The sequence below is a fragment of the Ovis aries genome, chromosome 7 (assembly GCF_016772045.2).
Source record: "Ovis aries strain OAR_USU_Benz2616 breed Rambouillet chromosome 7, ARS-UI_Ramb_v3.0, whole genome shotgun sequence".
Classification (NCBI taxonomy): Eukaryota; Metazoa; Chordata; class Mammalia; order Artiodactyla; family Bovidae; genus Ovis; species Ovis aries.
Genome location: NC_056060.1, coordinates 35,570,247 through 35,594,709, shown reverse-complemented (window position 1 = coordinate 35,594,709; position 24,463 = coordinate 35,570,247). Strand labels below are relative to the sequence as shown.

The window sequence follows — 24,463 nt, the reverse complement described above, 5'->3', positions numbered from 1 at the left end:
TCGGTCATCAATAATTCATTAAAACACTCGTCTCCATTGGCTGGCGCCTCCACTCGGGCCGGCAGCGGTCCAATGAGAAAGCACTTGAAAGATCCTTCTGAATAATGAACACACGCCCGTGACGTAGCGACCGGAGACTGGCTGAGTTGGCGCGAGGCGGGGCCAGCTCCGGCGGCGGCGAGGGCTGTTGGGGCTGCTCAGTGCCAGCTGGGGAGGGTCGAGCCCGGAGTGGGGTCAGAGCCCGGGACCGGCACTGAGAGGGCGAGCGCGGGGCACAGACGAGCGGGCCGGCGGCAAGATGTTCAGCTGGTTAGGGCGGCAGGCGGGCGGGCGCGGAGGTACGGGCGCGGACCCGGTGCAGACCGTGACGGGTGGCCTGCGCTCGCTCTACCAGCGCAAGGTGCTGCCGCTGGAGGAGGCGTATCGCTTCCACGAGTTCCACTCGCCGGCGCTGGAGGACGCCGACTTTGAGAACAAGCCCATGATCCTGCTGGTGGGCCAGTACAGCACCGGCAAGACCACCTTCATCAGGTAATCCTCCCCGCCCCCTCCGCCCTCCTGCCTGCACACCTGTCCTCGTCACCTAGGTGGAGACGTCCTCCTCCCCACGTGCGCGCCTGTTGTTACCAGCCTCCTGCCGGCTTCCTGCAGCGCCCCCTTCTCCTTCGAGGAATCCCCTCTCTGCCGCTTTCTCCAGCATTGGCGCGGCCTCAGGTTCCCCGTCCGAGCGCGGTTCCCCTCTGTCTGAAGCCCTGCCCCGGGACCCGCCGCCGAAGTGAGGGCAGGCTCTCCCTACGCGGCCGAGAGGGTCCTCAGAACCGCCCTCCCGCCCCGTCTCTGCTTACTACGAGCCCTCCTTCCTTGCGTTTGGAAAGGCACTCCTCTGACTGGCTTTATCTTGTCACCCCAGCCTGGGAGCCCCGGGATGGGAGGAAAAGCAAGGCTATAATAAGCACCTTCTTGACGAGCAAGTGAGACCAAGGGCTGGAAATGGGGACAAAAGTGTGGGGTGTCAGAATGGATTATTGAGTCAAGTTGGAAAGTTAAGCCCTAGCACAGTGCCCGGGGTATAACTATTTACTGAATGAAAGAATGGCAACAGTAGAGGGTATTGCCCACGCCCCCTTCCATTGCGGCCCTGCATCCCGCCCCCAACACTGTGTTCAGGGAGACCGAGTAGAGAGGCCGCCTTCGTTCAGCTCGTGCACAGCCTCTCTATCCTGCCATAGGAAGTTAGCTGTGTGTAGCCGCCGAACCAGCCAGCGCCCAGTGGAGCTCAGGGGGAGTGTCATATTACTACTGGTTAGTTTCCATTTCTTAGGTGGGTCATTCCCTTCTCCGTCACCCTTGACAACTGAAAATATTTGTCATGCTTGCCATGTCTCCAAAAGCAAACAATTACTGTGGGTGCCTTGACATCCAAATGATATAGGTCCCTCGGAAGTGGTTTTTAATGGGAAATAATTTACATTGTAACAGATTGCTTTTTGAAGAGGCTATTTTACTTTTAAAGCAGCTGGCATATTAAGACTCTCTTTGGTTAGGAGACTTGTTTTCCTGGGTTAAACTGTGTGTTCATTGAAACAAAGTGATCATTTTAGGTTTTGGGCAAGGGCTTTGGAAATTAAGTTTTTTCATCATTGATGATCAACAGGTGTTCAGAAAACTGCATCTATATTTGGATACATGCCATTTCTATTAAGTAGCGGCCTCTTTTTCTGGGTTCCAGTGACCTATAGTTCCTACAAATATAGTTGTCACTACAGAAAATATGTTCAATCCAAGCTGCAGCTGCACGATGAGTTAATTCAGCAAAGCAAATAGACTATATTGAAATATACTTCTTGAAAGTAAGTTGAATGTAAAGGAAGACGGAAGAAAATACTTCTAAATTGCTCTATTTGGTGCTTTTTAGTAAGCTGAAAATAGTATTAAATATGTCACCTAAGACACTCAAAATGAACCTAGAAATATTACATAAACTGATACCTTGAAAGATGTTATAAAATACACTTAAGGGCTCAGTAATACTAGCCAATTTAAGTATATAGGCCTATAAAGCATTATGTAGCACAAGAGTGGCAGGTAGACCTTTTGAAATATACAGATAAAGGATAAGAAGGTAAGCATTGTTATAATTAAAATAGTCTCAGCATTGGTAATGGCCTGTTCAGAGCACCCTGAGTAGTTCCTCCCACCTGTCCTTGGCATGAGATTGTGTGATTAGGGAGCCACTGTTAATGCTGTGTCAACCTGGATATTATTTGTTCCTCTCTCTGCTCCCATAGCCTGGATAATAAGCAAATCTAAGACAGGAAAACAAACTCACGGAAACATGTATCCATCTTTTTTTCATCTTACTGTTTTTCTGTCTCATCATTTGGGGGAACTTTGTGGAATAGCTAAGCATAGTTTGAAGAAGGATTGGGAATTTGGTGAGACTATCCAAGGACTTCCCAGGTGGCTCAGTGGTAAAGAACTCACCTGCCAAGCCGAAGACACGGGTTCGATCCCTGGGTCACTCCAGCATTCTTACCTGGGAAATCCCGTGGACAGAGGAGCATGGTAAGTTACAGTCCATAGGGTCACAGAGTCAGACACGACTTAGCGACCAAACAATGACTCCATCCAATTGAACCACTTCTCAGGAGGCTCTGGAGCCCCCACGTGCAACGCTACAGTGAGAAAGGAGTCACCCTATCAGGAAGTCACTTGCTCTTGAGACCTTCCCTGGCCTAAGTGACTTGGTTGTTAGGCACCAAACACAAAAGTGGACCTGTGAGGGCGGAAGAAACTCAGGGTATACCAGAAGGTTGGTGAGGCACCAGAGACCTGAGTTTGATTTGAGAGTGGGACTAGGAGGAAAAGATTCAGCTTCTGGAAGGAAAAACTCAAACAAAAGGGTAGCTGCTGTCTAGAGTCCTACACTGGTACTGGGGGCTGGAAGTGTTGACCCAGGTGCTGACCATCCTGGAACCTGCCTGCATCTGTGGCTTGCTTTTCTCTGAGGCTGGTCAGTGCCTAGGTGTTTTGTTTCTAGCCGGTAAGCACTGGATGCTCATAACTGGCTATAGGATGCACCTGTCTGCATAGTCGGAGATTCTTATCCACCTGGCTTCCTGCACATCCCCAGAGGTCACTGGTTACACAGAGCCTGCACTAATATAGAGGGAAACTTCTCTCCTTATGAAGTCACTCAGCAAAGCCTTTGATATACATCCCACCTTTGATGAAACCTTACTCTTCCTTCCTTTGGTCGCATAACCGGGAAGAATTGAGAGCCCCACTGAAACATGGTGAGCCAGGACTTCGACCAAGAGGGTGGTGTTTTAAGTGTGTGCTGTAATTAAAAGGTCTCCTAGGAACTTCCCTAGTGGTCCAGTGGTTAAGACTGTGCGCTTCCACTGCAGGGGCCGTGGGTTCCATCTCTGGTCAGGGAACGAAGATCCTGCATGCCATGCAGAGTGGCCAAAAAAACCAAAACTCTCCTAAATAGAGTGGATGGAGAGTTTGAGTGTCAAGAAGCTATGCTCACTATGGAAGACGACCATGAGGGGCCCAAATGCAAGGAAGAGGATAGATAGAGTTTTGATGGACTCTCCTCACATGGGTCACAAAGCTGGCCCAGAACTTCAGGAGATGTTTGTCAAAGTCCTTTTGGGGTAGAAGCAGAACAGTCTATTGTCTCACTGACAGTTTTATTTCTTAGAAGACTTGAGGATGCAATGGGAGGAACTGGTGCTGCTCTGCCTCTGGGCAGCAAGAAAGAATTGGCCAGAGGAGGAGAAGAGATGGTCATGGGAAAAGTAGCCAAGTCATGGTAGACTGTTTAGCAGCCAATGAAAGCTGAATATTGCCCTCAGCAGACTTGGGTCCAAAACCTGAGGAAAACAGATTTCAGAGATTCCCCCAGAAAATCCCTGGGCCCAGATGCTATGAGGGAAGACATTTCCCTGAGATGTGAAGTGAAGTCGCTCAGTCGTGTCCTACTCTTTGTGATCCCATGGACTGTAGCCTATCAGGCTCCTCCATCCATGGGATTTTCCAGGCAAGAGTGCTGGAGTGGATTGCCATGATGTGAGGTTCACCAAAAATCAGTTCAAGCCACACAATTGCAACTTCTGATTTTTAAGAGCTCCACTTTCTCTCTTCTTCCTATACTCTTGTCCTGTTCTCTCAAAAAAATTTATTCTAATGAGGAAAAAAGAAGGAAGTCACTATAGGTTTTTAAAGGGTCGAGAATAAGACAATAAGGCAAGAAAAAGGGATGGAAGGCATGTAGATTGGAAAGAAGTAAAAACATCTCTATTCACAGAGAACATGATCTTGTATGTAGAAGAATCCTAAGGATTAGGAAAAGCCTTCAAGAACTGTTAAAACAAGGGCAGTAAGTTGTCAGGATACAAGATTAATATATAGGATCAGTTATATTTCTGTGCACTAGCAATGAACAATCTGAAAATGAAATTAAAACAATTCCATTTATAATAATACCTTAAAAATAAAATACTTTAGGAATAAATTTAACAGAAGTAATGCAAAACTGTAAAACTTTGTTGAAAGAAACTAAAGAAAACCTTAAAAAAAAAAAAGGAAAGACATTCCATGTTCATGGGTTGAATGACAGTGTTTTTATTTTTTACTTATTTATTTATTGGCTGTGCTGGGTCTTTGGTATTGTGCGAGGGCTTTCTCTCGTTGTGGTTTGAGGGCTTCTCACTGCAGTGGCCTCTCGTCTGGAAGCATGGGCTCTAGAGCTCACGAGCTTCAGTATTTGTGGTGTATGGGCCTAGTGGCCCCACAGCATGTGGAATCTTCCAGCGCCAGAAATCAAACCTGTGTCCCCTGCATAGGCAGGCAGATTCTTAACCACTGGACCACTAGGGGAGTCCCAACAATATTTTTAGAATGGCAATAATACTCCAAGTGATCTTCAGAGTCACTGCAATCCCTAGCAAAATCCCAACTGCCTTCTTTGTCGAAATTGACAAGCTGATCCTAACAAGTCACATGGAATTGTGAGGGGTCCAGAATAGCCGAAAGAATCTTGGGAGAAAAAACAATACTCAATTTCTTATACTTCTGATTTCAAAACTCACCGCAAAGCTGCAGTAAGCAGGAGAGCATGACACCAGCACATGGAGAGACCTATCGGTCAGTTGAACAGAATTGAAAATTCAGAAATTAGCCAATACATGCTTGATACATTTGTTTTTACAAGGGTTTTAAGACACTTCAGTGGGGGGAAATATACCTTTCAACAAGTGATAGTGGGACAATGGGATATCCACATTGCAAGAAGAATAGAAAGTGACTTCTAATGGGTACAGGGTTTCCCTTTTGAGTGATAAAAATGTTCTGAAGTTAGATAGAGGTAGGTAGTTGTACAACTTTGTGAGGACACTAAAAACCACAGAATTGTGCCCTTTAAAAGGGTGAATTTTATGGTATATGAATATCTCAATAAAATTATGAAACAATTCAGTCTTTCAGTATTAAGCATCCTATGATTTAATTTCCATAAATTCTACAGTTAGTGCCCATCAAGTAATTTCTGCATCTGTGCAGTAATTTAAAATGAAAATGGATGCCTGAAAGAAAACACAAAAAAGTGGAAATAAGCTAAAAGAAAACCAAGGACAGAAGGAACTAAGGAGTAGATCTGAGAAGAAGCAGTGTACGATAGCCACCACTACAATCCCTATTTGTTTTTTTCTTTGTGTGTCCTTGTGAGTGTATAAACGTTCATTCTTCATAATGCTCAGGTGAGTAAAATCACGGTGTGATGTTTTCCTATAAAACGCTTGATAAGCAGTTACGTTTTAAAACTTTGAATATTAAATATAGCATTAATAGGGAAAAGGCAGGCAGGGGTTCCATGGACAAGGATGAAAACAAGGTTGGTGGATAATACGAAGCACTAAGAAGCTGAAGTGAGGGGGCCGAGACAATATGCCCCCTCAGACAGAAAAAAAAAAAAAAAAGCCTTTTTAGGTATGATCAGAACAAGAAAAAGAATCAGGAAGCAATAGACTGAAGCCTGGGACTCTTGTTGGAACGTTAACAAAAAGCAGAACTACTCAGCTATTATTTTGCTTCCTCCTTTTCTCTCAAAGAAAGTGCTCCAGAGATGGTAGAAGGGAGCCCAGGCCTGTTTGAGAGGAACTCAAACCAGACGAGGAGCTCTCTCAGGCCTGCCACAGGCAAGACCCAGGAAATACCCAGGTGGATAGATGGATGGCAGGTCCTTGTAGGAAGAGCTTGCAGTTGTGCCCAAAGAAAACTATGTTCTGTGATTTGTAAGAAATAATGAAGAATATGAAAAGTATCAGAAAGTTGGAAGCAGGCAAGTGTTCGGTTTTCAAAAAAGGGAAGAAATAGATTTTAAGGACAAAGCTCTACTCTCTTCCTTTGATAAGCTCTAGATTCAGCTGTTAAAGAGAAGTGAAGCTACTCAATAGAAGGCAGGCTGGTTCACCCATTGAAAAAGAAAAATTCCTCTAGGGAAACACTGGGGGCCCAGTTGGGTGGTTCTTACCCTCATTCAAGTGCTAGACCCCAAAAATCATAGTCTTGTGTGCCAAATACCATGCCTTTTGCAGATCTTTCTGAAATACTGAAGTATTTAACTTTCACTATATAGACTGTATTTACAGTATACAATGTAAGCTCATACCTACACAGCCTAGTATTCCTTTCCTCAAATAGTATTGATGTCAGGGATGGGCCCAGCTATCCCAGACTATGGAAGAGGATCAAGCCCTCAGGGCTCTGGGTGACGAGAGCTGTGACAAAGCACAGGCTGGGGTGGGAGCATAGGAGGGACCCTTCATGCAGGTTTGGAGATTGGAAAAGGCATCCGGGGATACAACTTGGAAGCTGAACCCAGCGGAATGAGCAAAAATTCGCAGCCACAAGCGGATAGGGAAGTGAAAGTGAGAAAGTATCCGTGGTGAGGCCCAAGTTTTGTTAACCAGTTGGGTGATTGAGCTGTCCACTGAGGCGAGGAAGAATGGGGCATACTTATGAGTTTAGGTTTAAGCCTGTGCATAAGTGGACACCCAGGTGTAGAGTCCAAGAAGGGTCGGACATGTGGGTCTGGAATGAAAGGAAGGGGACCTTGTGGAGGTGCTAGGGAAAATATCACCACGGAGGTGGAGGTGATGCCAGGGAAGGATGGTGGTTCCGAGCCATCTTAGGACTCTTTTGGTTGCAAGTGACAGCAACTCAACTTAAAAAGCCTTAAGTAAAAAGATACACTTTTTCTCACGAAACTGATTGGACCAGAGTGTGCTGGCTTCAGACCCAGCCTGGGACCCCATGTGCCATCAGGACTTGGTCTCTCAGCTCTGCTGTCTTCTCACATTGGCTTCCTTCTCAGGCACTTGCTCATGGGGCGGGCAGACCCTCTCCAATTCCAGACTCACATTCTGCCAGCTCAGCAACCCCAGTGGGAAAGAAGAGAACCCCTCCACCCATAGTTTGAGCAAGAAGTCTCAAGTTTGAGTTTCATTGGGTCAACTTTGGCCATCTGCCCATCCTTGAGCCAGTCCCTCAAGCTGCAGGGAATGAGTATCCATGTCTGGAGTGGGGTGGTCAGCCCCTAAGCCTCATGGCCTGATGGTGGGGAGAGGTGGCTCCTCAGAGTACAGCTATCAAAAAGGGGAAATGGATGCTAGACAGGTGAAACAGCAGGCAGTCCCCACAAAAGCCAGGGAAAGAGAGGGGGTGGTCAGCAGCGTCAGCTGCCTCAGGGAAGCAGAACCAGTGGATTAGCCGTCAGAAGCCAGGGTGACCTTGGCAAGAGTCAGTAAGTGGTGCTGATGGAAGCCAGGTGACAGTGGGTTGAAGAATGAGTGGGAGGTGAAGCACCAAATATAGAAAATTCTCAGCAGCTGGGCACTGAGGGCGAGGAACCATGCCCTGGTCACAGGCATTCCGGAGGTTTGGTTGATGATCATGATCCTGCAGTTAGAAGTTGATAGAAGGGGTGTGTGGAGGGGGAGCAGCTGGTGGTTCAGAAGCCCAGGAGGAGGCAGGACTTGGAGCAAGGGTTCTGAGGGACGGGGGTGGTGCAGGACAGGTTGAGTGTGGCATTGGTGGCAGCAGTCCCTGCTTGGGGCGATGCTGTCTGTTGGCCTCTTGTCCACTGATTACATCATCTACCTGACAAAGGGCAGCAGTCCCTGAGGATTAGAAGTGACATGTAGATGCTTACTTCCAAAGACATTCAAAACACGGTTTTCAAAACCTTGGAGAATTCTGAACTAGAAAGCTGTGGTTCCTAAATCTGTCTGGGGGTCACAGTCACCAGGAGACCTTCTGAAACAGATTCCAGGGGCTCATCCCAGACCTTGTGAAGTGGACCCTCTGTGGATCAGACTGAAAATTCTGTTTTTGTTATTATAAACTACCTCTCATGGTGATTTTTAGGCAGCCTCTCCCAAGAAATGTTTGGGAGCTATTGCTACATGAATGTTCAGTTGGTGAAATCTTCTGGAACCGTCAAGCCTGAGGCTCACTGTGGTGGACCTTCCATGGCATGTGGTCCAAACTCTGTTCACATTTTTAACAGATGACATAGATGAAGACATAGAAGTCATGATTACAAAACTGGGGATTATGCAATAAATACAATTTAATAAACAGCCTTTTTCACTTAAGATGACATAATGAACTGTTTCTTGTGTTATTAAGTCATCTTCAAAAATAGCTAATGTCTGCGTCATATTCTATTGTACAGCTTGGAACATTGTTTTTAATTTTTTCCCACTTTTTTAATTGAAGTAGAATTTGTTTACAGTGTTGTGTTAATTTCTGCTGTAGAGCAAAGTGATTCAGTTATAACACATTCTTTTTATATTCCTTTCCATTATGGTTTATCATAGGATACTGAATATAGTTCTTCGTGCTATACAGTAGGACCTTGTTGTCTATCCATTTCTGTGTAATAGCTTACATCTGCTAACCCCAGCCTTCCGCTCCATTCCTTCTCCAACCCCTTCCCCCTTGGCAACCACAAGTCTCGTCTCTATGTCTGTGAGTCTGTTTGTGTTTTGTACATAGATTGATGTGTGTTGTATTTTAGATTCCACATATGATATCATATGGTATTTTTCTTTCTTTGACTTCGTATGACCATCTCTAGCTGCATCCATGTTGCTGCAAATGGCATGATTTCATTTTTATGGCTGAGTAGTGTTCCATTCTATATACAGACCACATCCTCTCCTCCGTTCATCTATCGATGGACATTTAGGTTGTTAACGTATCTTGGCTATTATGAATAATGCTGCTATGAGCATAGGGGTGTGTGTATCTCTTTGAATTAATGGTTTTGTCCAGGTATATGCCCACGGGTGGAATTGCTGGATCATATGATAATTCTATTTTTAGTTTTCTGAGGAACCTTCATACTGTTTTCCAAAGTGGCTATATGAACTTCAGTTTCAGTTCAGTTGCTCAGTCATGTCCGACTCTGTGACCCCATGAACAGTAGCACGCCAGGCCTCCCAGGCCATCACCAACTCCTGGAGTTTACCCAAACTCATGTGCATTGAGTCAGTGATGCCATCCAACCCTCTCATCCTATCGTCCCCTTCCCCTCCTGCCCTCAATCTTTCCCAGCCTCAGGGTCTTTTCAAATGAGTCAGCTGTTCGCATCAGGTTGCCAAAGTATTGAACTTTCATCTTCAACATCAGTCCTTCCAATGAACACCCAGGACTGATCTCCTTTAGGATGGACTGGTTAGATCTCCTTGCAGTCCGAAAGACTCTCAAGAGTCTTCTCAAAAGCAGCAATTCTTCGACCCTCAGCTTTCTTTATAGTCCAACTCTCACATCCATACATGACTACTGGAAAAATCATAGCCTTGACTAGATGGACTTTTGTTGGCAAATTAATGTCTCTGCTTTTTAATATGCTGTCTAGGTTGGTCATAACTTTCCTTCCAAGGAGTAAGCGTCTTTTAATTTCATGGCTGCAGTCACCATCTGCAGTGATTTTGGAGCCCAGAAAAATAAAGTCAGCTGCTGTTTCCCCATCTATTTGCCGTGAAGTGATGGGACCAGATGCCATGATCTTTGTTTTCTGAATATTGAGCTTTAAGTAAACTTTTTCACTCTCCTGTTTCACTTTCATCAAGAGACTCTTTACAATCTTGATTCCAGATTGTACTTCATCCAGCCCAGCATTTCTCATGATGTACTCTGCATATAAGTTAAATAAGCAGGGTGACAATATACAGCCTTGATGTACTCCTTTTCCTATTTGGAACCAGTCTGTTGTTCCATGTCCAGTTCTAACTGTTGCTTCCTGACCTGCATACAGATTTCTCAAGAGGCAGGTCAGGTGGTCTGGTATTCCCATCTCTTTCAGAATTTTCCACAGTTTATTGTGATCCACACAGTCAAAGGCTTTGGCATAGTCAATAAAGCAGAAGTAGATGTGTTTCTAGAACTCTCTTGCTTTTTTGATGATCCAGCAGTTGTTGGCAATTTGATCTCTGGTTCCTCTGCCTTTTCTAAAACCAGTTAGAACATCTGGAAGTTCACGGTTCACGTATTGCTGAAGCTTGGCTTGGAGAATCTCATACTATCTTATGAGATGAGTGCAATTGTGCAATAGTTTGAGCATTCTTTGGCATTGCCTTTCTTTAGGATTGGAATGCAAACTGACCTTTTCCAATCCTGTAGCCACTGCTGAGTTTTCCAAATTTGCTGACATACTGAGTGCAGTACTTTCACAGCATCATCTTTCAGGATTTGAAAGAGCTCAACTGGAATTCCATCACCTCCACTAACTTTGTTTGTAATGATGCTTTCTAAGGCCCACTTGACTTCGCATTCCAGGATGTCTGGCTCTAGGTGAGTGATCACACCCTCATGGTTATCTGGGTCATAAAGATCTTTTTTGTATAGTTCTTCTGTGTATTCTTGCCACCTCTTCTTAATATCTTCTGCTTCTGTGAGGTCCATACCATTTCTGTCCTTTATCAAACCCATCTTTGCATGAAATGTTCCCTTGGTATCTCTAATTTACTTGAAGAGATCTCTAGTCTTTCCCATTCTATTGTTTTCCTCTATTTCTTTGCACTGATCACTGAGGATGGCTTTCTTATCTCTCCTTGCTATACTTTGAACTCTACATTCAAAAAGGTATATCTTTCCTTTTCTCCTTTGCTTTTCTCTTCTCTTCTTTTCACAGCTATCCCACTAATAGTATTTATATTCCCTCCAGCATTTATTTGTAGACAGCATTTATTTTTAATGATGGACATTTTAACTGGTGTGAGGTGGTACCTCGTTGTGGTTTTAATTTCCTTTTCTCTAAGAGTTAGCGATGTTGAGCATGTTTTCATGTGCCCACTGGCCATTTGTTTGTTTTCTTAGGAGAAATATCTAGTTTTTAATTGGGTTGGGTATTTTGTTGTTGTTGAGTTGTATGAGCTGTTTGTATATTTTGGAGATTAAACCCTTGTCAGTCACATTATTTGCAAATATTTTTCCCCATTCCATAGGTTGTCTTTACATATTTTTTGTTCATTTGTCTGTTTTTGTTTTTAATGGTTTCCTTTGCTCTGCAAATCTCATAAGTTTGATTAGGTCCCACTTGTTTATTTTTGTTATTATTTCTATTGCCTAAGAAAACATTGGTCTGAATTATGTCAGAAACTGGTTTGCTTATACTCACTTCTAGGAGTTCTATGACATCATGTCTTATGTTTAGATCTTTAAGCCATTTTTAGTTTATTTCTGTGCATGTTGAAAATCAGCTTCATTGATTTACATGCATCTGTCCAACTTTCCCAGCACCACTTCCTGAAGAGACTTTTCCCCGTTTTATATTCTTACCTCTTTTGTGAAAGATTAATTGCCTGTAGGTGTGTGGGTTTATTTTTGTGCTCTCTGATCTGTCCCATTGATCCATATGGCTGTTTTTGTACCAAACCACAGTGTTTTGATTACTGTAGCTTTGTAGTATTGTCTGGGCCTTTTATGGTGCCATGGGGGGCTTCCCAGGTGGCTCAGTGGTAAAGAATCTGCCTGCCAAGCAGGAGACACAGGTTCAATCCCTGGGTCAGGAAGGTCCCCTGGAGAAAGAAATGGCAACCCACTCTAGTATTCTTGCCTGGGAAATCCCATGGACAGGGGAGCCTGGTGGGCTCAGGTCCGTGGGGTCACAAAAGAGTCAGACACAACTTTGCAACTAAACAACAAGAACAACAAATACATTTGGGGATTATTTGTTCTAGTTCTATGAAAAATCTCATGGGTAATTTGATATGGATTGTATTAAATCTGTAGATTGCTTTGGGTAGTATGGCCATTTTAACAATGCTAATTCTTCTAAGAGCATGATACTATCTTTCCATTTCTTTGAATCCTCTTTAATTTCTTGTATTAATATTTTATAGTTCTCAACATATAATTCTTTCACCTATTTAGTCAGGTTTATTCCTAGGGGTGTGTGTGTGTGTGTATGTGTGTGTGTGTGTGTGTGTGTATATATATATATATATATATATATATATATATATACTTCTTTTCTGATATGTCATTGTTAGTGTAAAGAAATGCATCAATTTCTGAATGCTAATCTTTTATCCTGCTACTTTGCTGAATTCATTTATTAGAGCAGTAATTTTTGTGTGGAGTCCTTAGGACTTTCTGTATATAATATCATGTCATCTGCATATAGTGACAATTTTACCTCTTCTCTTCCAATTTGGATACGTTTTATTTCTTTTTCTTGTCTGATTGCTGTGGCTAGGACTGCCAATACTATGTTGAATAGACATGAAAGTGGGCATACTTGTCTTGTTCCAGATTTTATTGGAAAGGTTCTTAGCTTATTACCATTGAGTATCATATTGGTTGTAATTTTTTCATAAATGGCTTTTATTATGTTGAGGTGTAGTCCTTCTTTACCCACTTTGGTGAGAGTTTTTATCATGAATTGATGTTGAATTTGTGAAAAACAATTTGTCAAATGCTTTTTCTGCCTATATTGAGATGATCATGTGGTTTTTTACTTTTATAATGTGATGTATTACATTGATTGATTTGTGTATGTTGAACCATTCTTGTGAACTTGGGATCAATCCTACTTGGTCATGTTGGACCATGTTGGTATTGTTCGATTCAGTTTGCTAGTATTTTGTTGAGAATTTTTTCATCTATGTTCATCAAAGACCTTGGCCTGTAATTTTCTTTTTTGGTGGTATCTTTGCCTGATTTTATGGGTGTTATGGCTACATAGAATGTCTTTGTGAGTGTTCTCTAGTCTTCAGTGTTTGGGAAGAGCTTGAGAAGAATCACTGTAAGTTCTTTATTTGGTAGAGCTTGCTTGTGAAGCTGTCTGGTCTTGGACTTTTGTAGCGAGTTTGTTTTAGAGTCTATTTGGTCTATTTAAATTATCTGTTTCTTCTTGATTGGGTTTTGGTGGGCTGTATGTTTCTATAAAATTGTCCATTTCTTCTGGGTTATCAAAATTTGTTGGTATATAATTGTTCATAATATTCTCTTATGTTTTTTGTATTTCTGTGGTATTGGTTGAAATTTCTCCTTTTTCATTTTTTATTTTATTTGGGTTCTCTCTCTCTTCTTGGTGAGTCTGGCCAGAGACTTGTCAATTTTGTTTACCCTTTTTGATTTATTGATTTTTTTTCTGTTCTTTTTTAAATTTCTATTTTATTTTTTCCTCCCCATTGTTTATTATTTCCTCCTTCTGCTAACTTTAGGTTTTGTTTGTTCTTTTTTGTCTGGTTCTTGTTAAGTTGTTTAATTGAGATTTTTGAAGAAAGCCTATATTGCTATGAACTTCCCTCTAAGAACTGCTTTTGCAGCATTCCCTCGATTTTGTGTAGCTGTGTTTTGTCATTTGTCTCAAGATATTTTTTAATTTCCTTTTTGATTTCTTTGTTGACCCCTTGTTTTCTTAGTAGCATGTTGTTTAGTCTCCATGTAATTGTTTTTTTCTTATTTTCCCTTGGTTGGTTTCTAGTTCATGTTGTTGTGGTCAAAGAAGATGCTTGAAATAATTTCTGTACTCTTAATTATTTGTGGTTAGTTTTGTGCCTTAGTATGTGGTCAGTCCTAGAGAATGTTCCATGTGCACTTGAAAAGAATGTGTATTGTGTTTGTGGGGAGATATAATGTCCTAAAAATATGTTTAGTCTAACTTCTACTGTATCATTTAGAATCTCTTGCTTTATTGATTTTCTGTCTAGAAGATCTGTCCATTGATGTGAGTGGGGTGTTAAAGTCTACTATTATTGTATTCTTCTCAATTTCTCCCTTTGTGTCTGTTAGTATTTGTTTTACATATTTGAGTCCTTCTATATTAAGTGCATATATGTTAATAAGAGTAAAATCCTCTTCTTGTATTGATCCTGTTATCATTATATAGTCTTTCTTTATCTTTATTTATAGTCTTAGCTTTAAAGTCTATTTTGTCTGATAATAGTATTGTAACTCCTGCTTTCTTGTCATTTCTGTTTGCATGAAATATCTTTTTCCATCCTGTCACTTTAAACCTGTGTGTCCTTTGTCCGAAGGTGGGTCTCTTGTAGGCAGCATTTGTAGGCCCTTGTTTTTTTATTTAGTCTACCATTCTGTGTCTTTTGATTGGAGCATTCAGTTCATTGGCATTTAAGGTAATTATTGATGCATACGTATTTATTCTCATTTTTAAACATTGTTTCCCAGTTGATTTTTGTTTCTTCTTTGTTCCTTTCTTTTTTTTTTCTTTTTGTGGTTTGATTTCCTTTTATGCTTCTGTTCTCTTTAATTTTTGTGAATCTATTTTATATTTTTGATTTGTGGTTGTCCTGTTTATCAAGTATATTAACCCTTTCCTTTATCTGCTTGTTTTAGATTGATAGTCATATAAGCTCAAACACATTCTGAAAAGAAAATCTGTTTTCTCTTTTTCTCCTCCCACACATTTTATGATGTTGATCCCCTTTTTTACATCTTCATGTCTATCTTTTTGCTATTACTTGTGTTTATCATTGCTTCTACAAATGGGTTTTTTTTTCTTTTTTTTCTTTTTGATCTGAATACTGGCTAATTTAAGTGATTTACTTTCCAATTGTGACTTCCCCCTTCCTGTATCTTTCTGCTTTTCTTCTCTAAAGACCTTCCAATATTTCTTTTAGGATAGTTTTAGTATTGCTGTATTCTTTTAGTTTTTGCTTGTCTGGGAAATTCTTTATTTCTCCTCCTATTCTAAATTATAATCTTGCTGGGTAGAGTATTCTAGGTTGCAGGTTTTTCCCTTTCAAGTCTTTGAGTATATTTTTCCACTTTCTGGCCTGCGGTGTTTCTGTAGAGAAATCAGCTGATAGCCTTATGGGGGTTCCCTTGTAATTAACCTTTTTTTCTCTCTTGCTGCATTTAGAATCCTCTATCTTTAATTTTTGCCATTGTTAATATAATATGTTTTAGTCTAGGTCTGTTTGGGTTTGTCTTATTTGGGACCTCTGTGCTTTCTGTAGCTGGACATCTGTTTCCTTCTTTAGGTTTGGGAAGTTTTCAGCAATGATTTCTTCAAATACATTTTCAATCTCCCTTTCTCTTTCTTCTCCTTCTAAATTCCTATTATATGCAGAATAGCCCACTTTATGTTATCCCATAGGTCTCTTATAGTGCTTTCATTTTTTTTTCCATTTGGCTTTCTGTCTGCTGTTTTGATTGAGTAATTTTCATTATTCTATCTTCCAGATCACTTATTTGATCTTCTGCATTATTCATTCCTCTGTTCAGTGCCTTTAGCTCAGCTTTTGTCTCAGAAAATTATTTATCTAATTGTTCTTGTCATCTCCTTACAGTTTCTAGGTCCTTTTTACGGCAATTGTCATTTCTTAATTCCTTAAGAAATTTAAGGATAGCTTAATTCCTTCAGTATTTTCGTTACTTCTTTTTTGAACCCAGTGTTTATTAGACTGAAGAAGTCTGCTTTATTGTGTGTTCCTACAGGGGAGTTCTCCTGGTCTTTAAAAACTTATTGACCAGAGACATACTACTATGTCTTTTGTTACCCGAACATCATTGACCAGAGATGTTTCAGCGTTCACTTACATAACAAATCACTGGCCACAGGCATTAGTTTTGGGGAAGATCCTCTGGTCAGTAATGTATTAACTGGGAGTGGTTCCTCTGCCTCTTCATTGTGCTTATATTTCTGTTACTCCATGAGTTTAGGAGAAACAGTTATCTTCTGTAGTCTTGGAGGGCTATTTATATGAGGGAGTATCCCTGCATAACTTGTGTGGGGTTTAATATATTTTTGGTGTGAGGACTGTTTTTGGTTTGGATGCTTGCCTTGCTTTTCCTCGGCATGTGCTGGCTGTTATCCCCTTGATAGGGTGTGTAGATGCAGATGCGGGCCCTCCTCATGGAAGCATGTTTGCTTCCAGTAGACTTCCTTTCCCTTTTTTCTCCTTTCCCTTTCTTCCGCCCTCCTTCCAGAGCAGGATGGAAGGTGGAGAGGAATAGCTCCAGATTATGGCATGGACTAGACATCAGCGTGCCTTCAGCACATCCCAACCCCAAGGAATTCAAATTCCACTCACAGCTGGAAAAATAGAGTTGTGAAAGGCTTTACCCAGCAAATTCCAGATTCTTGGTCCAACAGGCCATTCCAGTTTCTTGCTCCACACTCTTAGTAGGTAGATTGGTTACAAGGATGATGTCATATGAACAAGCAGTCTTGGTAATGATATGTCAATGCTTTAATTAAGGGAAAGACAAAAATGAAACAAAAACTTAGGTTTCAGACTTAAGGAAGACATAGGGTTTTAAAATGGAAGTAAGTCTGGCCTGGCTTAGTTTTTCAGTAACTCAAAGAAAATTAAATATTTAAAGTTATCTTGTAATAACCTTTACTGAAGGATTAAGTGCCATAAGAAAAAGTTGAGTGCTGAAGAATTGATGCTTTTGAACTGTGGTGTTGGAGAAGACTCTTGAGAGTCCCTTGGACTGCAAGGAGACCCAACCAGTCCATCCTGAAGGAAATTAGTCCTGGATATTTGTTGGAAGGGCTAATGCTGAAGCTGAAGCTCCAATACTCTGGCCACCTGATGTGAAGAACTGGCTCACTGGAAAAAACCCTGATGCTGGGAAAGATTGAAGGCAGGAGGAAAAGTGGATTACAGAGGATGAAATGGTTGGATGGTATCACCAACTCGATGAGTTTGAGCAAGCTCTCAGAGTTGGTGATGGACAGGGAAGCCTGGCGTGCTGCAGTCAATGGGGTTGCAAAGAGTCAGACACAACTGAGTGACTCTGAACTGAGCTTAATGAAGTATAAAAATGAAGTCGCTCAGTTGTGTCTGACTCTTTGTGACCCCATGGACTGTAGCCCACCAGGCTCCTCCATCCATGGAATTCTCTGGGCAAGAATACTGGAGTGGGTTGCCATTTCCTTCTCCAGGGGATCTTCCTGACCCAGGGATCAAACCCAGGTCTCCTGCATTGCAGGCAGACGCTTTAACCTCTGAGCCACCAGGGAAGCCCAGTATAATATGTAAAAATACTAAATGACTATGCTGTACACATGAAACTAATATAATGTTATAAATCAGCTGTACTTCAATAAAAATAAATAAATAGGCTAAAATTGTTTTTGGAAAAGACCCTAATGTTGGGAAAGATTGAGGGCAGGAGAAGAAGGTGGCGACAGAGGATGAGATAGTTGGATGGCATCATTGATACAATGGACCTGAATTTGAGCAAACTCCCGGAGGTAGTGAAGGACTGGGAAGCCTAACATGCTGTAGTCCATGAGGTTGCAGAGAGTTGGACATGACTTAGAAACTGAACAACAACAAAAATTTTTTAAGTGGATATTTGCCCAGAGATATTTATCTCAGCTTTATTTATTTGAAGTATAGTTAATTTACAGTGTTACTTTCTAGTGTATAGCAAAATGATTCCAATATATATATGTGTATGTATACATGTTCAGTTGCATCTGACTCTTTGTGACCCCATAGTCTGCAGCCCTCAAGGCTTCTCTGTCCGTGGAAATTTCCAGGCAAGAATACTGAAGTGGGTTGCCATTTCCTTCTCTAGGGCGTCTTCTCAACCAAAGGATCAAACCTGCATCTCTTGCATTGGCAGGAGGTTTCTTTACCACTGAGCCTCCTGGGAAGACCTTGTGTGTGTGTGTGTGTGTGTGTGTGAGCGCACATGTGCACATGCAAATTCTTTTTAAGATTCTTTTCCATTATATGTTTTTATAGGCCATTGACTATAGTTATCTGTGCTATACTATAGCACTTGTAGTTTATGTATTTATATATAGCAATATGTATCTGTTAATCCCAAGCTCCTAATTTACCCTCCCCCCTACCCTTTCCCTTTTGGTAACCGTAAGTTTGTTTTCTATCAACATTATTTCTAATAGCAAGAAATGGGAAGTTGTTTCATTATGCAACTATAAGGAAATGGCAAACTAAATTGATACATACTCACTTCAGAATAGTATGCAGCCATTAAAAATTTTTTTCTTCCAATTTTTAATGGCATGAGGAATAACTCATGGTGAAAAGTCTAGATGCAAAGTTGTTTAAATGCTTTGATCTCAATTTTATAATGAAAAAATAATACTTGCATAAAATTATGGGATGGAAATATATCAACATGTTAAGAATTAATCATCCTATATTAATGTTCTCTGCAAGCTGCTTAGCTTGTCATAAACACAGTTTTATTCTTCTATAAGCTAGGGTTAAAAATACCTCCTCCAGCAACAATGAGGCTGAAGTGATAAAGCCTATGTGTAAATTGCCTTATAAACTGTATGACATAATTTCATCCATTGTTTGATGGTATCTGTAAGCAGTGGTGGTGGTAGAACTCATTGCTAGGAAATAATTATATATTCTTTACCATTTTAATAAGAGTTTTATGATAGTAAATGTTTGATTCTTCTCCCATTTCCATTTCTTGGTATTAAATATGAAGATAGACAAAGGAAATTGCTTTAAAAGCATCATTTCCAGATTCAGGACAAATCAGAGTTGAAAGACAAACTTTTTCTTTTCAGTCTCTCTCCTAGTGAAATGGTGGATCAGGTATTATCAATAGAAAATACATTGTGTAAAACCCTCCAACATGTTAAAAATCGTTATGCATTTTAACTTAACAGACCTGGATTTAAAAATCAGGAAATAAAACTTTCTCTGCTGAACTCAAAAGCTGTACTTCATATATGGTTTAAAACCTTAGTAATACTGAAAGAAACAATTGTTGGAGTTAAATGCACTTTTGAAAAATGTCCCAGATACAGCAATGAATTGAACCTCAAAACTCTCTGCACAGATGCCAATGTATGCACAAATATTTAAAAATCTTGTTTAGCATGACACAGGCCATTTCTCTAGAATTTGGCTTGAGAATGAAAATATAATGCTCATGGGACTTCCTTGGTGGTCCAGTGGCCAAGACTCTAAGCTCCCAATTCAGGGGACCCAGGTTCAATCCCTGATCAGAGAACTAGATCCTATGTGCTGCAACTCAGACCCAGTGTAGCCAAATAAACAAGTAAATAATATCAATAATAATGTTCATAAAACACCCCAAATATATGTGCCTTGTTGCTTTTACTTACTCAATGATTAAATACCAACTAAAAAGTCTTAGATTTGTATATTTGTTATGATTCACAGAACCCTTTCCTACAAATGTGCCTGTTGGATACTGCTAGCCTCTCAAGTCTGATTTAGGACAGGTAGTGCTCTCATAGGACCAAGAAGAAATCCTAGGTTCTAATCAATTATTTAATCTATTTGAGCCTTTGTTTTCTCATCTGTGAAATGGGGGTGGACATAAAAATAGTATCTACCCCATAAAGAACTTACAGTGAAATAGGTTACATTCATATAAAGACTTTAGTACATAACAAGCTCTCAAACATGAGGTGTTATTACTAAAATAATGAATGCCTTTTCCACTATTCCAAGCCCAAGTGTTTCAGGCAAAACCCAGACAGAATGCATGGGTGAGTACTCAGGGGAGATGGAGTTTGTGGTTTGAATTTTGGGTATCTGTCATTGAATAATGTGCCTTTTCTAGTTTATTTGCTTATTTTTTAGTTATTCTTAAGCCCATCTTTGAGAAGATGGTGCTTGGGGATGTTGAAGGACTTTTTATTGTTTTGAAGATGTTTTTCTTCCCCGTGTCACAAATGACAATTTTTTCTATAAAGTCAAAGAGAAATTGTCAAACCTCAGCAGTGGAAAAAGAAAGACGCTGTCTACCTATATCCTTGCATGAAAGCTACTCCTTGACATAGGCTGAGCAGGGTGCCAGGAGCCAGTTGGATGAGGCTGAACCATGGCCCTCAGCAGACGGACAAAGTGATGTCAGGTCCACTGCCTGTCTTCCCCACCACCCCTTCTATCAGCTGCTTGGAATCCAAATGTCTGTCTTGTTTTTCGTTGATGACTTGGCTAGAGAGTCTTGGAGCAGTTACTGCTAGAGCTGGCAGCTCTCTTTGAGAACACAGGAAAAGGAGAGCGAGGTGGAAATGGGGACAAAACCCAGCCCAGCACACAGGATGCCCATGCAGGGGGCTGCGGTAGAGTCTTTTCTGTAGTCTTCCTGTGGCCTCTTGTTCCTTTGAATTCTTGCTATGGCAGAAAACACCACAAAGCCCCTGAAACTTGTAGCTTAGGAATGCCTCTGAGGTGTCCAAAGAAAAGAAGTGTCACAGTTTTCCAGCCTCGTGCGTGTGGCTGGATGGGTAACCTGTTTCGGTGCATCACACCTCAGGATCTGCTCAAATTTTTCCTTTCAGTGCTGCTGGGTTTGAACCTCATCTCTTCATTCTCGCTTTATTCATGTACTATAGTATTTACTACTGAAAAAAAGCCATGTGTAAGTGGACCTGTGCAGTTCAAACCCATGTTATTCAAGGGTTGACTGTACTTCATAAATGCTGGATGCTATTATCTGATTTTTTTTTTTTTTTTTGCGTTTATTCTAAATTTATGGGATGTCTTTAAAGGATGTGTCTATTCTGGTGCTCCGCAAGTTCACAGAAATGTTGAAGCTTTGAATGATGTTAAAAAAAATTGATCAATGAAACATTTCAAGTACCACCTGCTGAGAGTACTAAACAATTTCAGTTTTGTTTACAAAGAAAACATGAGTCTAAAGAGTGACTTAATTTCTTATTCTTAGAAAAATGTCAGGATGATGTTGGATGTTTGGTAGTTCCCTTCTTTCCCTCTATCCCTGGGGATAAAATCATAGGTTCTGGACCTCAATTTGATCAGTCAAGACATTTTAGAAATGAAATGATTTAGGACCAAGTAGACTGTGGGCTGTAGGAATGGAGAGCTGGAAAATGTTGTACAGGTTTCTGCCCTTAAGCCTCCTCCCAGGGTGAAGGGTCATCTCCCTGGCAGGGTAGGGACACAGCTCTGTCACCTCAAGCAAGGATTCTCTTCCACTGTCCCCATCCCTGGTCCCCATTCACTGTCCCTGCCAAGTGTCCTCTGAAGGTGTTGTGTTTCTATTTGTTGCTTGATAATGAGTAAAAAGTATTCCAAAACCTCCCTCCTTTATGTTCTCCCTGGTTGCAAAGGAAGGAGGGAGTGGTCCCCCCCTCACCCCCCACCCAGCCCCTGCCATTCCATATATGATAAACACACCTAAGTGTGTTCCTCCATCATGGAAGGGGAGTCTTGGTGGGGAGGAAGGGAGGGGGCTCTGTGTGGCTGCTGCTGAATGTTATGCCTGTGGGGGTGGTGAGGAACCATGCTGGGACACAGCCATTTCCCACAGAGCGCTTTCCCCACCACTCTACCTCTGGCTCCCTTGCCCCACCCCAGCCATGTCAGTCTAGCACAGGGATCCCCAACCTCCCATATCTAATGCCTCATGATCTGAGGTGGAGCTAATGTACTAATAATAGAAATAAAATGTACAATAAATGTAATGCACTTGAATCATCCCCAAACCATCCCCCCTCCCCACCACCTTCCACGGAAAAATTGTCTTCCACGAAATTGCTTCCTGGTGCCAAAAAGTTAGGAGACTGCTGCTGTAGCGCAGCAATTTGTCTCCTCGGCCCCTGAACGAGGCCCCTCAATGGCACCTGCCAAGGCCGCTGTATACAGGTTAACTGCATGCGGGCACCTGGGCAATGGGATATGTGAGGGTAAAATCCAGCTTAGAGTTCTGCTCACTAAGCTGTGAGCTGTGGTGCAGGGCTGGGTCTGCCTAAAGGAAGGGACATCTTTTTCCAATTTGCATAGAGTGCTAGGGCTGGCCCTGGTGATACCTAATCCGAGCCCTCCTCTTATCAGCCTCTGGGTTGCTACTGAATTCTTTAGAGTTTGTCTTCCATGATTACCACCTCCAGGATTTCCAGGGAGCTGTAAAATGCTCAAGAAAGGATGTGGGGCCACATTGATTGCCAGGGACCAGGAAGGAGGTGGTTCCTTATTTCATTTGCTGCACTGGGTGCCCTCTGTGGACAGGCATGGTGCTGGGTGCTGGGAATGTACTATTAATACATCTGGCCATAGACATAGGCCTGCCTTCAAGACCCACGAACAGAGAAGTGCAGCATCCGACATGCTTGAGGGACAGGGACACTTCCCTAAAGGAGGTGGACCTGAGCAGGGTCTTCCAGGGTGCCTAGGCGCTGACTGCGTCCTCCTCTCTGGAGTAGTAGCTATTGTGCCAATGAAGCCATGACCGGAATTGCTGTGCTGAGCTAAGGTCCACTTGGAGAAGCCCAGCAAGTCTGCAGCATGTCTGCCTCTTTCACTAGGCTCCTTACACTGGAGAGAAAGTAGGTTTGCAGATTTTAAACGGAAAATTCGTTATTTGCAAAAGAGTACAATGCCAATCATTCTCTTTTTCCTTGAGGGTTATATTCCAGGTTTTTAAATGATTATGTTCCAAATTAGTGGCCCCAGCAAGCTTTTTAGCCCCCTGCTTTGTGACACCATGCTAAGTTTGTTTTCTTTTTTTTTCCCCCTCTCTCAGATACTTACTGGAACAAGACTTCCCAGGCATGAGGATCGGGCCAGAGCCTACCACCGACTCCTTCATCGCTGTGATGTATGGGGAAACCGAGGGGAACACCCCAGGGAATGCTTTAGTCGTGGACCCCAAAAAGCCCTTTCGAAAGCTTAGTCGCTTTGGAAATGCTTTCCTCAATCGGTAAGGACCAGCAGACCGCCATCTCTGGACCCATTGTTTAAAGCTGTTCTTTGAATCTTTGCCAATTATGTGTAAAAGTTCAAAACCAGAAAAACAGAGTATGTGTGTTCTGAAAAAAAGAAGTTATAAGAAAATACGCTTATCACATATAAATATTGGGGAGATTCTCTTAGGAAGTGATCATTTATACCTACTCTAGGTGGCTTCAGAGGACAGAGCTAAGGCCCAGAATTGGACATTACAGGGCCACACAGTATAAGGAACAAATTTCTAATAATCTGAACCTCATGGGAAAGGATCAGGTTGCCTTGTGGGGTAGTGAGCTCCTCGTGATGGCCACATTACATGGTGGCTGGATGGCTAACTCTCAGGCATTGTGTGCCAGGACCTCCTACACAGAGAACTAAGCCCAGAGGGCCACCGAAGTTCCCCCGACACCCAGATTTAATCTTGGTTATTCCAGGACCAGTCACCGCATCTCGCTGGGTGTCCCTTTGGCTTCTCAGTCCCGTGCTTTGAGCTGCATCCTCATTCATTAGAGCCAGGCGGGAGAAACAGAGGCAGGACAGCCAAACTTTACATCTGTTGCATGGTCGCTATTTCACAGAGGTGAGGTCGTAGGATAGCTGAGGCCCTGCCTGGACTGCAGCAGAGTTGTATTTGTACTGCCTTTCTCCAGAGTTCCCAAGACGCAGTGAGGTCCAGGACAGAGGACAAGCCCGCGGGTTCTCTTGGACACGGCTCTGCACTTTGAGGCACCCCCTGCTCCTACCTCCCCCTCCTTCTTCCTTTTTGTCACTCCTAGCCTATTTTTTAAAAAACCCGTTTCTCTTTCTTCTTTGAGTTCCCCTTACTCCCCCATTTTCCTCTTTTATGAGTCTACCACGTGAGTCTCTTTGGTTGCAGGGAGTGAGCTATGGGAGGTTCAGAACCAGGGAGTGGTCTTCCAAACGCCTTCAGGGAGACGTGGAAGTAGAGATGAAAGACTTGAAACTACATTTCTGCTTTTTAGATTTAAAAAAAAAAAAGGAACAGATCCTCCCAGCTGACAGCTGTTCTCCCAGAGGCTGAGAGTTGCGCCTGATTGCACAACTCCAGGGAGTGCCGTTCACAAGGACCATGAGACGAAAGACGTGCCGGAGTGCTGTGCAGTGGCTCTGCTGAGAGCGGCCCAGGCAACCTCCGCAGGTGCCCTCTGTGAAAACTCAGCTCTCTAGGGATCGGTACTCTCCCCTAAGAGCTAATTTATGCTCCCAGAGCAAATCAAAGAAGGCGT

The 24,463-nt window shown here is 42.2% G+C and overlaps 1 protein-coding gene across 1 annotated transcript in view; it reads left to right on the top strand.

Annotated features, from left to right (window-relative positions):
* Window positions 1-202: 202 nt before the first annotated feature.
* Window positions 203-24,463, top strand: part of EHD4 (EH domain containing 4) — an 86,104-nt gene continuing 61,843 nt past the window's right edge. The window contains exons 1-2 of the mRNA XM_004010473.5: window positions 203-531; window positions 23,011-23,187. Coding sequence (XP_004010522.2) covers window positions 299-531; window positions 23,011-23,187 — 410 coding nt within the window. The 5' untranslated portion in view covers window positions 203-298. The remainder of the gene's footprint in view (window positions 532-23,010; window positions 23,188-24,463) is intronic.